This window comes from Aedes albopictus, chromosome 2 (assembly GCF_035046485.1).
Source record: "Aedes albopictus strain Foshan chromosome 2, AalbF5, whole genome shotgun sequence".
Classification (NCBI taxonomy): domain Eukaryota; kingdom Metazoa; phylum Arthropoda; class Insecta; order Diptera; family Culicidae; genus Aedes; species Aedes albopictus.
In genome coordinates, this window is record NC_085137.1 from 18,666,849 (window position 1) to 18,685,420 (window position 18,572).

Genomic DNA, 18,572 nt, shown 5'->3' on the forward strand with positions numbered 1-18,572 from the left:
TAAATAATCAATAGTAATTGAAGTATTAAGTCGAACTAATTGTATAAACATTACGGACAAACCGTACTTCCACTTCGCGTCTTCGACAATTGGTTGTTGCATGAAAAGTCATGACATACTTCCCAAAAAATGTGTCGTTGGATGGTGAATAGACCGGCCCACATTTGTATGAAGCGAAAAAAAAGTTTTCAAAATTCACGGGGCACCCTCTAGAATCGTGCCTTTGGATGAGAAGAACAATCTGTGAAAGATTCAGCTCAATCGGTTGAAAACTGAGCTGGCGCAAATGAGTTGAAGGTTTGTATGGGATGTTCAGTCCAATTATATGGGAAATTGGATGTCCTCCAGTCTCTCATACATCTCGCCGGTTTGGCGAGTTCGATTTGACTCAGAATTGAAAGAATAGCAGTTGATACCCTAATGAACAACTTTGTAGAAGACCATATCATGATAAAACTTAATTTAGTTGAGGTTTTAGCCAACGAAACCAGGATTAGGACATCCACCCCCGTTTACTCTCGGTTGTTACATGCAGCACGTGTTTGCCGTTCGAAACTTGCTCACTATATCATAGGCGGCTATGTTGTCCTTCATTTTCATTGCTCACGCATGTGGGTGAGTATCGAGACATTGTAGAATTACATAGCTGCCTATGATGTAGCGCGCAAGCTACGGCCGACCAACACGTGCTGTATAGAACAACCGAGAGTAAACGGGGGAAGATGTCCTCATCCTGATTTCTTTGGCTAAAACCGCAACTAAATTAAGTTTTATCATGATATGGTCTTCTACAAAGTTGTTCATTAGGATATCAACTGTTATTCTTTCAATTCTGAGCCAAATCGAACTCACCAAACCAGCGTGCTGTATGAGGGACTGGAGGTCATCCAATTTCCCATATATTTGGACTGAACATCCCATACAAACCTTCAACTCATTTGCGCCAGCTCAGTTTTCAATCGATTGAGCTGAATCTTTCACAAATTGTTCTTCTCATCCAAAGGCACGATTCTAGAGGGTGCCCCGTGGAATTTTTCGACATTTTTGTATTTGGGCCGGTCTAATGGTGAAGATTATGGCATTAATATTTATTAGACAGTATTAGAGTTGGTATTAGAAGCTGTCCCGCCCCTAGCTGGAGGATTATCTTAAGAAATACCTGGAAGAGCTCCTGAAAATACCTCTGGAGGAGTTTCTAATACAACTTCTAAAGTAATTTGTACACAGAAATCTCTGCTTTACTACCTGGAGAAGTTTCTGAAGGAAATCCTGAAGAAAGAATAATAAAAATCATGAAGGTGTTCTTTAGAGAACAACTGAGATATTAAAAAAAAAAATGAATTTTTGGACTGAATTTTTGAAGGAGCATCTGGAGGATCCTCTGTTCATCTAAGATTTTTTTCAAATTTCATGAAAAATACTGAGGAATAGATTCTAGAAATTTATGCAGAATTTGTTTAGGGAATCTTTGAAAACAAAATTCTGAAAGAATCCCCGAAAGAAGGTCTGAAAAAAATCTAAAGGAATGCCTGGAATAGTTGAAGAAACAGTTGGAGAAACCCAATAGAACTTCCAGAACAATCTCTGGAGAATTTTTCACAGGAGATTCTTAATAAATCCTGGAAAATATCCCTAAATAAATAAAGTAATACATTCCTTTAGGAACCTCTGGAGAAATTCATACAATCATTTCTGGAAAAATTTTGAAAATAAAAACATCCGTATTTCTAAAGGTAAACCCTAAAGGAATTGCTAAAAGAATCTCCGAATCGTTGTGATTCTTTTTTCCTGGAAGTGCATCTTTTGAACAAACGTTTGGAGGAAATTGTGGTAAAATTCCTAGAAGCATTTCTTGAGTATTTGCCGCAAAATTCCAAAGAATCCCTTAATACCAGGAGAGCTGAAACAGTTTCAAGATGTTTTTTTGAGAAATTTCTTGAGAAAGTCTTGAAGAAGAGCCAAGGCAAATCCCTGTGGGAACTCCTAAGAGAATGTCTGGAGGAATCCTGGAGAATGCTGGAGGATGCTAATAGGAATCTTTAGAGGAATTCTTGCAAGAGTTTTCTTTCTGTAAACATTCCAGAATTTTTTTTGGTAGATCCTCAAAAAATCTCCAGAGAAATTTTTGCCGGTGTCAGAAATTATTGCTTGCAGTTTTACTAGGAATGATTCCTTAGCGATATTTTCAAAATCTCGTATACATTCGTAAAAAAGGTAGTCCTGTCCTTCTACAGCAGCACTTTGTATCCATTTAATTGTCCTACAGCCAAACAAGCACTGGACACAAAATTGCTGCAAACCCCTTGAACCGTATCCCCTTTTCAAGAGGAAACGAGCGAAAAAATACTCCAAAAATACAATCCCCGCATTGGGACCTGACTAAATGAGATTTTGCGGTTGCGGCGGCGGCGGTAGAAAGGGTCTGCTCTCTAATAAGGGCCACTGTTCCGGTCGGTCACGCCGTTTTGTGGAAAAACTGGTACATATCACCACTTGGTGGGGTGGGGACCAAGGGACCGAATATAAATTTGCACACTAGTTAATATATGTAGGAGGACCTACTTTGTAGATAGGGCGCTCTGGGTATGGTTGCAACGAGCAGATAAGAGTTGCGCTTGCAAAACAGAAAAAAAAACACCGGGATCATTCCATCTTGGGTGAGGATGGACTTTTCTCATGAGCAAAGCTCAATTTTAGAGCGTGGAGTTATGGTGCAGTTAGTAAACGCATCCGTCCATTGATTTGAATACTGTGGGTACGAATACCGCTGAGAGCTCGCAATTCTATTTTTTTGCAATTACGTTGCATATTTTCCTATTTTTTTCACGCGGTAACAATGCCTCAGCGGCCTTTTTTTCACTCAAGCAAAAGCGCCGGAAAGTACTACTTTTCGGCACTCCGCAGTGTGCCGAAAATAGATAAAAAATTCAAATAAATAAATTTAAACAGTTTATTTTCATAAAATATGTTAATTTTTTTTAAATAAAAAACCTTTTTTCATAAAAATTGAATATTATTTAAAAATTCTTATTCATCGTTACAAGAAACACAAAACGTTTGGACAAACGGCAGAACCGGGAGTCTGCAACAGTTAATTATTATGTATCCCAAGAGAACCGTTTGGGGATTTGCCAGAGTTTATTTCACTTGTCCCCACTCTCTGGTGCTCTGGTGGCAAAAGCGAAGCGTTCTAGTTCTAGTACAAGTTTTGCCGAGAAATTGTCATCACTATTCGGGGAATAGTGCCAGTCGGTTATTGAATATGGCCCAAATGAGAGTTTTAAAACTGAAAGTTATATCTGTGCTAATCTCTGAATGGTGTTTTAACTGCGATTGTGGTTCGTTTTTGAGAGTGTCATTAAGTAGTGTTTTGGAGATACAGTTACTTGATAGCAAAGTATAGTTTCCGGAGGCTTATTTTCGCCACCTGGTGTCCCTCGAAACGAAACAACTGTAGTTTTCCAGTTTCGGACTACGATACAATAGAAAAGAACAAATTGGTGTACATTTACTGAAAAACCAGATAATAGCTAAATTTAAATCTCACTCACCTGCGGTTGGCAGCCGACGACGATGAAGATGAACACCCCCTGCAGTGCGTTGATCAGATCCGTCACCAGCCAGATGTAGTACGGTCCCTTGAACACCCAGGACGCGACGTCGGCGACCCAGGTGATGCCCATGACGACCACCAGCTTCATGCAGACTCGTCCCAGGGCAGCGCTGTAAGAGGGAGAAGAAACCAGACCGCGGCTAGTTTGTGAGAAGTCAAGGCGTCAAGTGCGTGCGGGGGTTGGGTGCGACGACGTTGCGTTGCGTTGCGTTACGTACGGCGGCATTCCCCCATCCGTCCGCAGGCGATTAGGTGGTTGTTGTTATCGGGAGGAACATAAAATCGGCATGCGGAGAAAAAAACGGGGAGAAAAGAAGAAGGCAACAGAACAGAACGAGAGCGATTAGTAGCTAAGCACATGCCAACATGCGGGATGAGTGTGAAGGGGTTAAGGACGAAGGAGGATGGACCACGGACGGATGGATAGGGTTAGATGGATTGTGGAGTGGATCAGATGTTTGAGGTTAGGATTTTAGGTTTAGGGACTGATTTTAAAGTATAAACATAATGTGCTAGTTTATATCTGCGTCCAGCATCATTGATCAATTCAAAGAGCAGTAACAGACATTTTGAAAAACCTTATTTTGCTGTTATTTATAACTGAAACACACTTGAAACTTGGGTCTTTCGTCATATCTATTTCATACCAAGATGCAATAGTTCGGAACTTGTTATATCTGATGCCAACTATGAACTGGCATCCTCGAACTGGAACCTTTGAAGTACAGTTGCTTTTGATCTACAGTTTGTTTAGATCAATTACCTTCCATCTTCAAAACTTAATTTGCCTACAAATCATATCTCAAAAACTAAAAAACATACATCTCTGATTTTTTGATATGTTACGCCAAATTTTCTGTTAAAATATAAAACCTTTTTGGTCCCGAGACCATGAAAACGTGAAAAAACTAATATATTTGCATATTTTATAGTACTCTTTACATTTTAGCCCCTTTAACGTATTTTTCCTGAAAACTACAATTCAATAGCTTTCGAACAAATAAAAAAGAAATTTAAAATCGGTCAAATGGTTCAAAAGTTACGATTTTTGAAATTTTTTAGTTTTGAAAAACCTTGATTTTTTGGACCACCCTATATGAAAATTGGTCACCCTAATGACGAAATAAAAAATACGGGTCCAACTATTTCCGAAGAACTACAAGCCCACCAAGTTTCACGACAATCGGAGATGCACTATATCGTTTTTCTATGGAATGGCTAAGTCAAAATTACTGGGTTCTCGGGGAAATGCCTGATTACTGACTACATTCTGCATGTACCAACGAAATTTATATAGAGAATCTACAAAATTTGACTATGAAATTTCACTCAATATGTAGTCGTCATGACATAACACCCCTCTTGGAACAAAGTCTACACTTACTTTAACATTATACGACCACTCTCGCGGTTTTATAAGAATTTTAGTATCAAAGTTGTACGTGTAGGAAGTTTTATTAACCTTCGAACGATCGCGCTGTTGTATTTTGTACAACACGTAGAAAAAATCTCGCTTTTTGTACTCAGCATTAGCGTGGTGCTAACGCAGGTAGCCAATAGCGCGAGTTACGGAAGGTAAAGCTTTTTACAACAGAACTATTACATCTTCTGCTTATACTTGACGTCACATCCCTACTGGTACACAACCTTTGAACTCCAAACAATATGACAGTAGTGGAAGCGAATTCTTTTTCATGTAATACTGGAAATGATAATGCCAATATAAAAAAGTCCACTTAGTATTTCAGAAAACCATCCATAAAATTGCTAGGGATTTTTTTTTTGATAAATTCTTGAAGGATTTTTTTTGCAAAATCACTGGATGAGCCATCAAAGAAATTCCCGGTAGAACACTTGAAGAAAACCCGGGAAAAAATCTTAGATAAATTCATAAATTCCTTGAGGAATTCATGAAAAAAAATCCGTGAGATATTCGTGGAGACATTTCTACCAGGGAAGCAGTAGTATTCATAGTAAATTTCCTAAAGGAATTTATTGAATTATCACATAAGGAATATCTGTACCATTCCCAAGTGAAGTACAAGCAGGGGTTTCTGGAGGAATTTTAGCATAAATAACTGAAGAAATCCTAGTCAACACATCTAGAGGGATCACAGGGAGATTCCATAAAAAAACTAAAGAGGAAATCTTGAAAAAATTTTTTTTTTTTTAATAAACCAATCTGGAGGCATCCCAGAATGAATTCTTACAGAACACACAAGTAGGAATTCCTAAAAGAATCCAACCAGGAATCTCCTTACAAAATTCCTGGTGGAGTCCCATTCGGTATTTCTGGAGAAATCCTATTTAGAATTTTCGGAAGCATTACTGATGGAATACCTGGACGAATTCCTCCGAAAACCGCAGAAGGACATATCTAAGCAATCTTCAGAGAAACCACAGCAGTTTTTTAAGAGATGTCTGAGAATGACACCCTGTAAAAATTTCATCAAAATGTGCTGAACAGGTTCCAGCAGGAATTTCTCAGTGAATCTTAGCAAATACTCCTTGAACAGGAGTAGTTTAAATATGGGAGCATTTTTGAAGGGATCCCGCCCTGGGAAGAATCCCAGTATACATTTTTAGAAGAATAAATCCTTGGAAAAATCTTAACTCCCTAAAAAATTCTAGAATAAATCACAAGAGATATTTCATGAGGAACTCTGGCAGGAACCCTTGGATGAATTTACGAGTGTATTCTGAAGGAATCCCAAGAGAAATTCCTAGAGACATCATCAGATTAAATAAGATGCAATTATAATTTTTGCTAAGAAAACATTCTTTTATGCAGTTCAAAGGTGATTTGGGCTGATTTGAATCAAGGTAATTAATTGTAATAAATTGAAAAAGTTTGAAATGTATGAATTACGATCCGCATTTAATTGGCGTTCTATCTATTAAAACATTATTGTTTACGGAAGTGTCACCAAATAAAGCAATGCTATTGAAAAACTGAATTGCATAGGAACGTTTGTATCAAATCAGATGCAATTTGCACTGCACTGATTAAGACTAAGGTAAATAAAAGAATATGAATAAGAAAATTTGATAATGTTGCCAGTTCATCAAATATGGGTATATTTCTGATAAAATTAAATGAACTCTTGAAGCAAATATTCAATACGATTATCTTGTTACATTTATTTAATCAAAAAACGATTGTTTCAGATATTTACACATTGCCCTCTGATTTGTTCACTTTGCGGACAGACTTTTTCTGCTGCACCTTTTACGTAATATTTCGCTACTATTTGGCAGAACTACCGTCTACAATAAAGTTGAAATAGATAGAATGTCAATTTAAAATAAAGTTTTGATATACACTACCTGCAATAAATATCAAATCGCATATTTCAACCCTCATACTGAATATTGCAGAAATTTTTGCAGTTTTCGTGATAATTTCGGGTCTGTGAGGCACAAACCACTTATGACCCCCCTAATTCTCTTTGAAAATACAACTCGTACCCACAATCTAATTGCGTCTAGGTTTACTCCATTTTATCTCCTTATTTTGGGTGACGCAAAATTTTTGGGTGGTAAAATACTGAGTATTGCAACGATTCCATATCTTTAGCGGGTAGTGTATACATTTTAAACTTTAACAATTCGTTGTTATCCATTCCAATAAATACATAATTGATGAACTGGCAACACTGTCATATTGTTGTTTTGCAAAGTTATCTTCCATAAAAGCACTGCCGAACAGTGAGCAATGGATTGTACATGCACATCCATTCTAAATGAATCAGCTAGAATATAGTTCAAAAGTTTTTTTTTGTGAAAATATCGTAAACATTTTGGAAACTCTTCGAAAAATTTCCTAAGGATTATTTCTGAAAAAAAAAACTTTTTTTAAATTAAGATGTAATAGGTATTTCCAGGAGAATTTGTTTAATCAATTTCCAAAAAACAAACATTAGAATATTCCTAAGAAAAGGAAGAACTTTCCCATAAATTTCTAGCCTCTTATAATTTCTAGATTTCAGATAAAAAATATTCCCCGTCTGAGAACCTGGGTCAAATGTCAACGATTTCTACAACAATTCTGCAAAAATCCCGCCTAATAATTCTACTAAGAAACCTTCCGAAAATTGCACCCGCAATCCCTTCAACCGTTTGGAGCTCCTTTGGAACTGGAACTGGAACTGAGAGAAATTCTTCCACTTTACCACGACACTTTAGAAATTTATCTCTTAATTTCTGATGATTCAGCCAGAGTTTTTAGCATAAAAATGTTGATTCAATAAAACATATTGCAAAATTGTTCCACAATTAATCAAAAAACTTCAATGATATGTAAAGCGTAAACTGAAACATATTTTTGTTTTTTTTTTTTTTAATTCAGTGAAAACCAAACTATAAAGCACCTCATCGTGATTGAACTGTCCTACTTTTTAAACTAAAACAAATTTTGCATAGAAAATTCTTATCTGATCGATCTGTTTTTCGGAAAGTGTTTCCAAACATCTTACACTTAGGGCCAAATTGAGTACATTTTAACATTTTTTTGCTTCTGATTTGTTTTTTGTTTTATCAAAAAACGAGGCTATATTTTTGAAATCGGGTTCAAAATTTCCTTTTTTTTTAATTTTTGTGTAAAAATGGTCTCTGTTTGACATTTTCCATCTGGAAAAAAAATAAAAAATACCTTGATCATTCCTTTTGCTGCGTACAAAAGCCGATCTTGAAAATATTGCTCCGTTTTTTAATAAAAAAATGAGGAAATGCATCCAGTTATTCCAGTTTCTTCTTAAACAGGGGAAAAAAATCTAAAAAAAAGTCCTCTTGGTTTTCAAAACTATACGGCATTTTAAATAGATTTTCCGCTGAATCCAAAAACGTTTAACTATTTCTAAAAACATGAATCTAATGAATTGACTAAATGATTTTTTGCAACTCGGCACTATACAATTTTAGTTTATACTTGCCGCTTCGGTAAGGTAATGGCCTACTTTTCCACTTGATACCAAACAATTGCGTCATGGTTCATAATGCAACTCATTTCGGTTGCATTATGAATCATAATGCAATTGTTTGATTGACAACCTCAGCCTGACCTCAGCTTCCACAGCTAGAGCTTGAAGAACTGTGACGGTTATAGTACGGCTTGCTTGATCCAAATTTAGTGTCTAGCAGGATGGAGCACTAGCGTGGGACACAAAAAGACATTTTACTCCTGTACACTTTTTGAGTTTCATTTTGGCCCCATATCAACTGTGCAAAATTTCAGCTCGATCGGAGAAACTATATTTTAGCGCCAGCCATTTTAAGTTTTCATACGATTTAGTATGGGGAAATTCTTTTTTCAAAGAACAATCGCCAGAGGTTACCCCTTAACCCCTAAAAATAAATCGATGAATGATTTCCGTTGCAAATTTTACGAGGAATCAACCCTCCGAAGACCGCAAAGCGGTCAAAGGTATATGGAAAAAGTTATTGATTGAAAACCGAATTACATGCAAACGCGGTTTAACATGTAAGGAATAACAATAAATAATAAAACCTCGTCATTTTATCGATCGGGTGAGGCCTAATAACTTTTTCCACGAACGTCGCATCGGTTTGCTGTCCTCGGAGGTCTAGTCAAGTTTTCTACAGAAATATTTCATTGACTTATTTTTAGGGATCTAGGGGTGACTCCTAGTGATTTTTCTTTACAGGAGTAAAATTTCCCCATAGTAAATCGTATGAAAAACTAAGAATGGCGGGCGCTAAAATATAGTTTTATCGATCGACCTGAAATATTGCACAGTTGATATGGGACCAGAGCGAAACTCAAAAAGTATACAGGAGCTTGAGTTTTTCCATTTTTTGTGTTTTCCCATATAAACCGTGTACCAGGCTAATGAAGCACGTGACCATTCCCATTCAATCAACGCGAAGCACGATGATATTGATGGGAACGATCACATTCTAGCGAAATTTTGTCTTTCATTGCAAACAACTTTGTATGCAACTCGTTGCAAAACTCGATTTTTACAGCACTGGTCGTATTCATCCAACTCGGCAAGCCTCGTTGGATAAATGTACAAGTCGTGCTGTATAAATCATCATTTTGCAACTCGTTACATAAATAACTATTAAATTTTATCATTTATTTTTTTTAGTAATAATGCAAAACAAAGTAATTCATCAGTAACTACAGAATCCAACATTTGAGGAAGCCCGAGTATTATTTCAAAATATTTCCCACAAAAAAATCACGTGCAACGTCTTTAGCCTAATTTTATTTGCCTTCAGAAAGCCTTAAGAGTCTTCAAAATACTTATCCGAGTGTTCAGTAATACTTTCAGAAACTTACTCAATTTTTTAAAGTTAAACTTTCAATAATTTCTTCGCGAATTACGCTGCAAACTTTTCTGACAATCCTACAGAATATGTATCCATAAAATTCATCACAAATTCATCAGAAGATTCTTTTGAAAATTAATCCAGCGATTGCTTCTGAAGGCACCCCAGCAAGAATTACAAGGTTATTTTATTATAGGATCTATTGTGTTGTTACATTACTTGGCAGATTAAAGTACGCATTGGCCAATTTCTATACGAAATTCCCAAATTTGGAGTTTTCAATCTCAGCTTCTAGTGCACAGCTTGATTTCAAATTTTAACTGGATATATTTGAAAGTTATCGCAAATTTCTCATTTTAATAAAATTACAAAATTTTGACTTTGAAAAAAAATGAAATTTAAATATTTAGACAAATATGTTCTTCCAAAAAGTTGATCAGTCTAACGAAATTCATAACTTTTCCAAACAAGCTATTTACCTGTGTTGAAAATGTCATTTTTAAATATCTATTGATTGATTGATTGATTTGTGTTTATTAAAGAGACTAAATTCAGCCACCTACAGCTCATTTTAGAAGCTGAACCTAAGAATATGGCATATGAAAAACTTGTGCGGCTAGAGCAATTCTATCAAAGGTAGTAATAATTTTTTTTTTATAAAATTCTGTTATTGCTCGATTATTTCTTTGGGAATTCTATTATGAGAATTTGGTAACAAAGTCATGCAAAGCGTCTCTCATGCGTTCACCAAGTGTTTTCTGTGAGGAATTTTCCAAGGAGCCCCGCAGAAATGCTTCAGGACGATGATAAATCTTAAGATAAATGATCAAATAACCACCTAATGGAGATCGCGAAATTGTAATAACTTTCGAGATACCGAGAGGGGTTTTTTTTCTAAAAATAGTTTTTGGTGGTATTTCTGAAGTAAATCCACGGAAGTGTAAATGAAAGGATTCAGCAAGCCTTTGTTGATTCTTTTTGTGCATTAAAAAAAAAAGGATTTCTGGAGAAATTCTTGTGTATTACTGAAGAATCTGTATGTACTTCTATAAGAAAAATACCTGGCGGTATTTTAGGAGTAGTCGCAAATGGGATTCAGTTAGCATAGTTTATATGACTGAATATCGCCAATCCCGAAACAGTGGGCTATATTCACGGACCGGCATAACTATGGCAGGTAGCCCTTCTAACTTTGGAAGTGTCCAATGAACATAAGAAAGGTGATCAAAATCAAGCGAGAACGGGCACGTAGAGCCATTAAGAACAGAACAAAAGACATTTTTTTACATGAACTCTTGAAGACTTAAACAAATAAACAACATGGAATTTTGTTTGAACAAAATCATAAAAATTGGATAGGTGGGGGCCGATTGAAAGTGATGGAGAGAATACCATAAACATGGTTAAAAAAAAGTTTTTTTTGTTAAATTTTCTTCAACAAATTATTGGTTGAGGTTTTATTTCTAGAATTATTTTTGGAAATAACATTATTTTTGTTCGTACTACTATATTTTAAAAAGAGACAGATAACAGCTGTTCACAAATTGATGTACGTGGGTAATAAAAGGCCGCATTCTATAGACTTCTGACCTACACTACATCACTAGAAACACTATCAAACTTTCATGATAATCAAGAAAACACTTACTTTTGGTGGTAAAATTAAAATCTAATAAAACATTGCATCTAATTGCAAGCGAACGACGAAAAAAATCAAAAGTAGAAACTTAGACATAACAATATAAAAAATTGCCTTTATTTCATACGAAAACTGTCTGTTATTTTTTATGTTGAAGATGTTGTAATTTAGGTTAAACATTCCAAGCAGAAAGTTCACTAATATTGATGTGATGCTTCATTATTATGCATTTTATTTTAATAATAAGCTTTACTAGTAAGATACACAGCGAGAAAACTAGCAGACGATTGATTGGTTGCTGGTAAGGATTGATTTGGGTTAGGATTGTTTTGGATTAGGATAGTTGTTGGGTTAGGATCGGGATTATATCTATTCTACGTGCTTAAATCATTCAACAAAAGAAAAATAAAACGTGCATCTTGCGCGTATTTACACAGATCGCCTGACTTACCGTTCCGTGGTGGACTTGACATCGTCCCGTTTCCATAGACCACAGGTCAACTGTCGAGCCGTGGAGGCAAACAGAAGCAAATTGATGAACAGCAGAATGCCCACCGGTCCGTAGAAGTAGGTCAGTATCTCCAGATCGTCATCTGCAGGGTAAACAATGGAAGAGGAAAAGTAAATTTATCAGTTAGAAGATGTTATCAAGTGCAGTTATAATATTGAATTTGAACAATCCGAAAAGGTCACTCAATTCTGGTGCTGATTCAGATGATGACATGTCAAATAAGCAAAGCTGACGAAAAGGCCCAACGAGCTTTAATTACGTGCTCAAACCCCTAACCAACTTGACCACATGCGGCAAATTAACCGCATCGAGCTCCCGAAGTACTTGCGATGCGACACAGAAACACGACAGCAAAAAAAGTCAAGCAATTACCTACTTCACCAATCTTCTTGGGGTCTTCTTCTTCTTCTTGGCGTAACGTCCTCACTGGGACAAAGCCTACTTCTCAGCTTAGTGTTCAATGAGCACTTCCACAGTTATTAACTGAGAGCTTCCTCTGCCAATGACCATTTTGCATGTGTATATCGTGTGGCAGGCACGAAGATACTCTATGCCCAAGGAAGTCAAGGAAATTTCCTTTACGAAAAGATCCTGGACCGACCGGGAATCGAACCCGTCACCCTCAGCATGGTCATGCTGAATACCCGAGCGTTTACCGCCTCGGCTATATGGGCTTCTTGGGGTGTGTTTATCTATAAGTTCGCGCTGTCGTCACTTCGCAGCAGCAGCATCATCATCGCAACGGGAGAAGTGTTGGTCAAATAAAGTGTCTTCATTAACCTTTTTCCATGCTCTGGGCGGAGGTAGATAGTGAGTCCAACCAACAACCCCATGTCCATCAGCCAGTGCCCGCGTAGATGTTTGTCTACGAACTTCTTGAGCGGAACTAACCAAATTTGGAGGGGAAATGTTTGCGACATTGCCGCCCGTCCATCCGTCGTCCGTGAGATTTCGGTGATGGCAAGGCGGCGGTGAAGGCAATTTGGGCTCGCTTGTGTTTCCTGACCTCGACCTATTTGCGTTTTTTTCCTATCGTTTGAAGATTGCTTGGCCGGTCAGTCGGGTGGGTTTCTCTGGGAGACGACAGTTTTACGAGTCAGTGGGTTTCTGGGTCAAACTGGTTGTGAAATGAGAGTTCTTTTTTCGCTATGAAACGGAATTACCTACTGCTGGGAATGTGGTGAAAGTTGAGTGAGATTTGGTGGGAAATTGTTGATTAATGTAATTATTTCATAAAATCTGTAGGGTTTGGGACTACACGACAAATTTTCACATTAGTTTGGGCTGTGTATAGATGACCAAGCACTACTCTTCCGATCGTATGAGTCGTTTTATAATTTCTACTACTTCTACACACTGTTCTATGCCGTACATGGCTACACCCGCTAGTATTATGGGAAGTCAAGTTTGTATTTGTACTCCAGGTTGCACACCATTCAGCTAAAGCAAGAAATACCTAGAATGAGATCAATATATCAACATTGGCGTGCCCAAAATCACAAATCAAATAACTCAACATACACATGGACAGATGGGTAAATTATTGGTTAAATTGAAAAAAAAAACAACAGCTCAGGTGAGATTTGAACTCACGACACTTATTCGCTAGACAAGTGCTCTACCAACTAAGCTACCGAGACAATTAATGACCTGGCATTTTAGTTGTCGTAAAGGTAGCTAATTAGCTTAGTTGTTAAAGCACTTGTCTAGCGAATAAGGGTCGTGAGTTCAAATCTCACCTGAGTTGTGGATTTTCCCAATTTAACCAATAATTGACCCAGCTGTACATATGTACGTTGAGTTATTTTAAAATCAAATTCGTATTAACCGAGCTCACGATGAAAATTAAAACCGAACTTCAACTACAGTTGATTAGACTACGATGCGTCGCTCTCATTGTCTTACTTTCTTTTTGTCATCTTTATTCTCGGCGTCATGCTGCTGAGTGACTGCTTTCGTGTATTGTGTTAGTTTTCGCATTGATTGAACATCATTGGGCTGAATTTTTTAGGCACTGCTCTCAATAACTCTTCAAAGAATAAGGATTTCCTTCAGAGATTTAAGCAGGGATTTACCTGAAAATTTATCCAGAACTCGTTTCGAAATTTCTCTGAGGATTTCTCCTGCAATTATATCCAGAATATATTCAGGAATTTCTTCCTAGCTTCCTCTTTGAATTTCTACCTTGTAATAACTATTCCACGTACAAAGAATACAAAGAAACTAAAAAAAACTATTCCACAGTAGCTACAGGAATTCGTCTCAGATATTTTCCCTGAATTTATCTAGTAATTCTTCCTGAAGATTCGCTGGAGTATCTTTCTAGACTTCTACCAAAGGTTTGCCCAGATTGATTCCCTAAGTTCCTTCAGGGTTTTTACTGATGTAAAACTTGTTCCTGTGAATTCCACCCACAATTTTTGTAGGAGGTTTCCACGTAGCTTCAGCAAGTGCACCATCCAGGATTTCTAACAGTGGTTTTCCCGGTAGAGTTTCTTATGGAACTCCTTGCCAAATATTCCTGAAATTTCTTCAAAGTTTTCTGTTGTTGGTTTTCGGGATAGCTATAAAACTCTCGGGGTTATTGGTTATTGACTTCTGTAGAAGTTCTTCCAAAGATTGCGTCCAAACAGTATTTTTTTCGTGACTTCCAATGGATTTCTTCGCAATTTCCCTTGGAATTCCTCATACTTTTCCTTTCTAGGTTCCTCCCGGGATTTTTCTTTGAGCTTCTCTCGGTTTTTCCCTAATAATCTCTAATTTTCCTAGTAATCCTTCCGGGATTACTCCCAGGAGTTTTTTTTTGCAAGATATCTCTGTTATATTCTGATTTTCCTCCAAAGTTTCTCCCGAGATTTAGAAAATATGTGTTCCTGGAGCGAGCTCCTCGTGAGATTCCACCAGTAGTCCTTCCTATTTTTTTGTGGGAATTTTGTACATTTCATAAGGTAGGTTATCCCAGAGAGTATTGCGAGAAAAAACTGTTGGAAAAATCTCGATAGGAATTCCGCAAACAACTATTAGAGAAATTCTAAAAGGAATACTTATAGGAATGCTGAAACAACGTGTTATTTAGATTCCGAGAAGAACTCTGGAAGTAATCGCGAGAAAATCTCAAAGATAAATATAAGAAGGAACACTGCTAAAAATACCGGAAACAACACGAAGGAAGGGCCTTGGAGAACTCAAAGAGGAATACCAGCAACAGCTGCTGTAGAAATCTGAAAGGCATCTCGGAAGAAAACTTTTAAGAAAGTTCATAATAAATCCTGAAAAGTTTGGAAGGCTTCCCAGGAGCAACACCGGAATGAATCTTCTTGGAGGAGTTTTTTGGAGAAACTTCGAGAGAAATCTGTGGTGCACCCTTGAAGAGAAATCTCGCGAAAACATAGAGGAAATTTTCCCAAAAGATCCCAGGAAAAGCTCTAGAAAAATGCTATAAAAACTCACAGGTTGCACTTTGCAAGAAATATCGGTAGGAAGTCCTACATAAAACCTGTGAAAAACACTAGCAGAAATCCCATGAATAACTCCTGTACAAACTCAGAGGGAAATCCCACGAAAATCCCTGGGAGAAATCCTGGAAGGAATCCCGGAGAATTATTCTAGAGGAAACTCAGAAGAAACTTTAAGAAAATCCCCATGAGAATTTCTTGGAGTAAACGCAGGAGTTCTGCTTATTGGACACAGTGCACAGTGGCTCAATTTCCCAAACAGCGGGGAGAAAAAAACGCAGGAGGAACTTCGGGTGAGAATTCACGGGACACTTTGGGTGCAATGCTGTGGAAAACTCCAGGAATTGGAATGTTGAAAAATGCTCGAGGGAATCCAAAAGAATCTATGGAAGGAAAAATGCTAAGAATAATGCCGTGGAAAAACACGGAAGGAAATCCATGAAAGTTCTTCAAGGATATCTTTGAAGCAGTTCCAGTGCAAAATTCCTGACGACATTTCTGCAGGAATTTATGGACGAATTTTATCGGATATTTAAGTTGTTTAAGTTTAAGTTGTTTTGCAAATTCTTCCAAGAACTTCTCGGGGAGTTCCTCCATGAACTTCTATGAAAGCTTCTCAAGAAATTCTTGCGTTGGTTCAACCGGGACCTCCTTCAAGATCTCTTCCTCAATATTCGCTTCGATGGTCTCTCCAAGAATACCACCTTAAATTTTTCTAGATGTTTGTCAAGAGCATTTCCGGAAACTCTGCATACGAAAACTTTCAAGAGTTTCTTCGAGGTTAAGGGATGAATCAGTCTCCAGCTGCAAATCTCTCTAATAAAGAAATCTATCCATTCCTTCCTCTAGAAGCTCTTCCGTTAATTTTTCGATAGGTACTTCATTTAATCCTCCAGAAGTTATTGCATGAATTTCTTCAGAAGGTACCTCCAGCAATTCCTTTGAAAAAAAAAAAACTTTCAGGTGTTACTCGAAGAATTTTTCAGGAGCTCTTTTGACTTTTGAGAATTTAAGTACCTCTGGGATTCCCAATGGAACTCCTGAAACAGCTTCCGCTGGAACTCATGGCAGAGGTGTTGCATATTCTAGCAAACTTCTTTATGCAGTATTTCCTAAATAGTGTCACCCCACAGTCCTTTTTTATTCTATTCCAAAGTTTTGCCTTTTTAAGGAAGGCTTCGAAACCACTTTGAGTGTTTTTGTAGTGAAAGAATAAATATTCAAAGGTTATACGATCGTAATTTTTGATATCCTCATTAAACTATTAAATTTTTACCAAATTCTCCAAATTTCCGCAGTTTCGATAATTTTTATTTAGCTTCTGAAATTGTTATTTGGCTATTTATGATTCACCTCAGTTTTCGATTTCATCAATAGCTTGTAATTCAAAGTAATTATTCAAGGATCTTTTTGAAGATCTTTCCAGAATCATTACTATCAATCTCCCGGTCTTCATATTGTCTGAAATTTGACAAACCACTTTATTTAAAACAAATTTAAAAAAGTTTGGCACTGCAATCGCGCAGAAATTTAAAATTCAAAATGCGCCGGCAAAAAGTTTGGGAACTACTGTCCTTATGAATTTTCGTAGTATATTTGAAAAATGTCTGTATAAATTTCTAAGAGGAACTTTTGAAAAAATTACCGAAAAGCTTCCTAGAGAAACATTTAAAGAAACTCTTGAAGAAATTTTCGTAGATCCGGGATAAAATTTCCAGTGAAACTTCAGAAGATATTTCTCAGTGGTGTATTCCCAGTTAAACTCTTGAAAGAATGCCCTACTGCATAGGTAGAGGAACTTTCGGCAAACTACAAAAATTGATGATGGAATTTCAAGATAAATTCCCGATGAAACTTTCGGAGAGAAATATTTCGATGGCATTCTTAGAGGGATTTCCTTCGCCAGAACACCTTGGAGAGGTCCTGAAAGAACTCTCGGCGAAGCTCCTTGAGCTCCATGCAGACATTTTTGGAAAATCCCCCAAACAGCTGCAAAGAACCATGTCCGAAACAACTTCAGGAAGAGGTCCCAAAAAAAAAAAATCCCCGGACGAACTTTTGAAAGAATTCTCAGAAGAGTTTCTGGAATAATTCAAAGACCGACTTTCGGAGGAATTCCCAGAAAAACTTCCAACCTCTAGAAGAGATCACAGAGAAACAACTGCAGAATTCCCGAGGAGCTTTTGAAACAACTTTCGGAGGATTTTTTTTAATAAATTCCCGGAATAACGAAGGAACTCCTGGGACAATTTTTAGGGGAACTTCTGGAAGTGTTTCCAAAGCAACTACCCAATGAATTCTTGAAGCATCTTCAGAAAAAGTATTTGAAATAGAGCTTGGTAGAATTCCAGCAGAACCTAAAATAAATCACGGAGGAACTTTTGATATAAGTCTTGGAGAAACTTTTAGATGCTGGAAAAATAACTGGGGGAACATCCAAATGTATTCCTCAAGAAACCTTGGGCCCATGGGAAGAAATTTGTAATATATTTCCGGAAGAATTCTCAAAACAATACTGTCTGATCATATTTTGCGGGGAAGTCCCGGAAATTTCTCGTAGAAACTCCTGGTAGAATTTCTAAAGCAACTTGGAGCAATTCCAGGAACAAAACACGAAAAAGATACCGGAGGAAACTCTGAAGAATTCCCGAAGAAGTTTTGGTGAGAATTTCTGGAGAAACTTTTGAAAGAATCGCAGGAGGAACTTGTGAAAGAACTTCCGAGGGAACTCCTAAAAGAATTCCCAATAAAAATCTTCTAAAAGTTGTCGGTGGAAAACATAGAGGAATTCTAAGTTGAACTTCGAGGTTCGCTCACGTTTTCATTGACATCTCATTGTTGCGGTCAATGCACATTTAAATATTTGAATGTTTTGAAAAGCTTAGACTCTCAGTTTTCTAATGATGAGTTTAAAATTGAAATCGCTGGTTGCGAACACAGCGAAAATCGCAATTAAATGATAAAATTCAAAATGTCGGACAAATCCAAGATGGCTGCAAAAATGTTCAACTTCAAATGGAAGGTGTATACTTTCTCCTCATACAAAAGCTTTGACGCGAT

The 18,572-nt window shown here is 37.1% G+C and overlaps 1 protein-coding gene across 6 annotated transcripts in view; it reads right to left on the reverse strand.

The window, feature by feature from the left end:
- The window catches only part of LOC109429573 (probable G-protein coupled receptor Mth-like 1), a 427,950-nt gene that overhangs the window by 10,653 nt on the left and 398,725 nt on the right, over nucleotides 1–18,572 (reverse strand). For 5 of the 6 annotated variants that reach the window (XM_062849258.1, XM_062849261.1, XM_062849260.1 and 2 more), the window contains 2 exons: nucleotides 11,998–12,139; nucleotides 3,552–3,753 (listed from right to left, as the gene is read on the reverse strand). In XM_062849258.1, the coding sequence (XP_062705242.1) occupies nucleotides 3,552–3,753; nucleotides 11,998–12,139 (344 nt within the window). The remainder of the gene's footprint in view (nucleotides 1–3,551; nucleotides 3,754–11,997; nucleotides 12,140–18,572) is intronic. The other variant, XM_062849263.1, reaches the window with a different exon arrangement.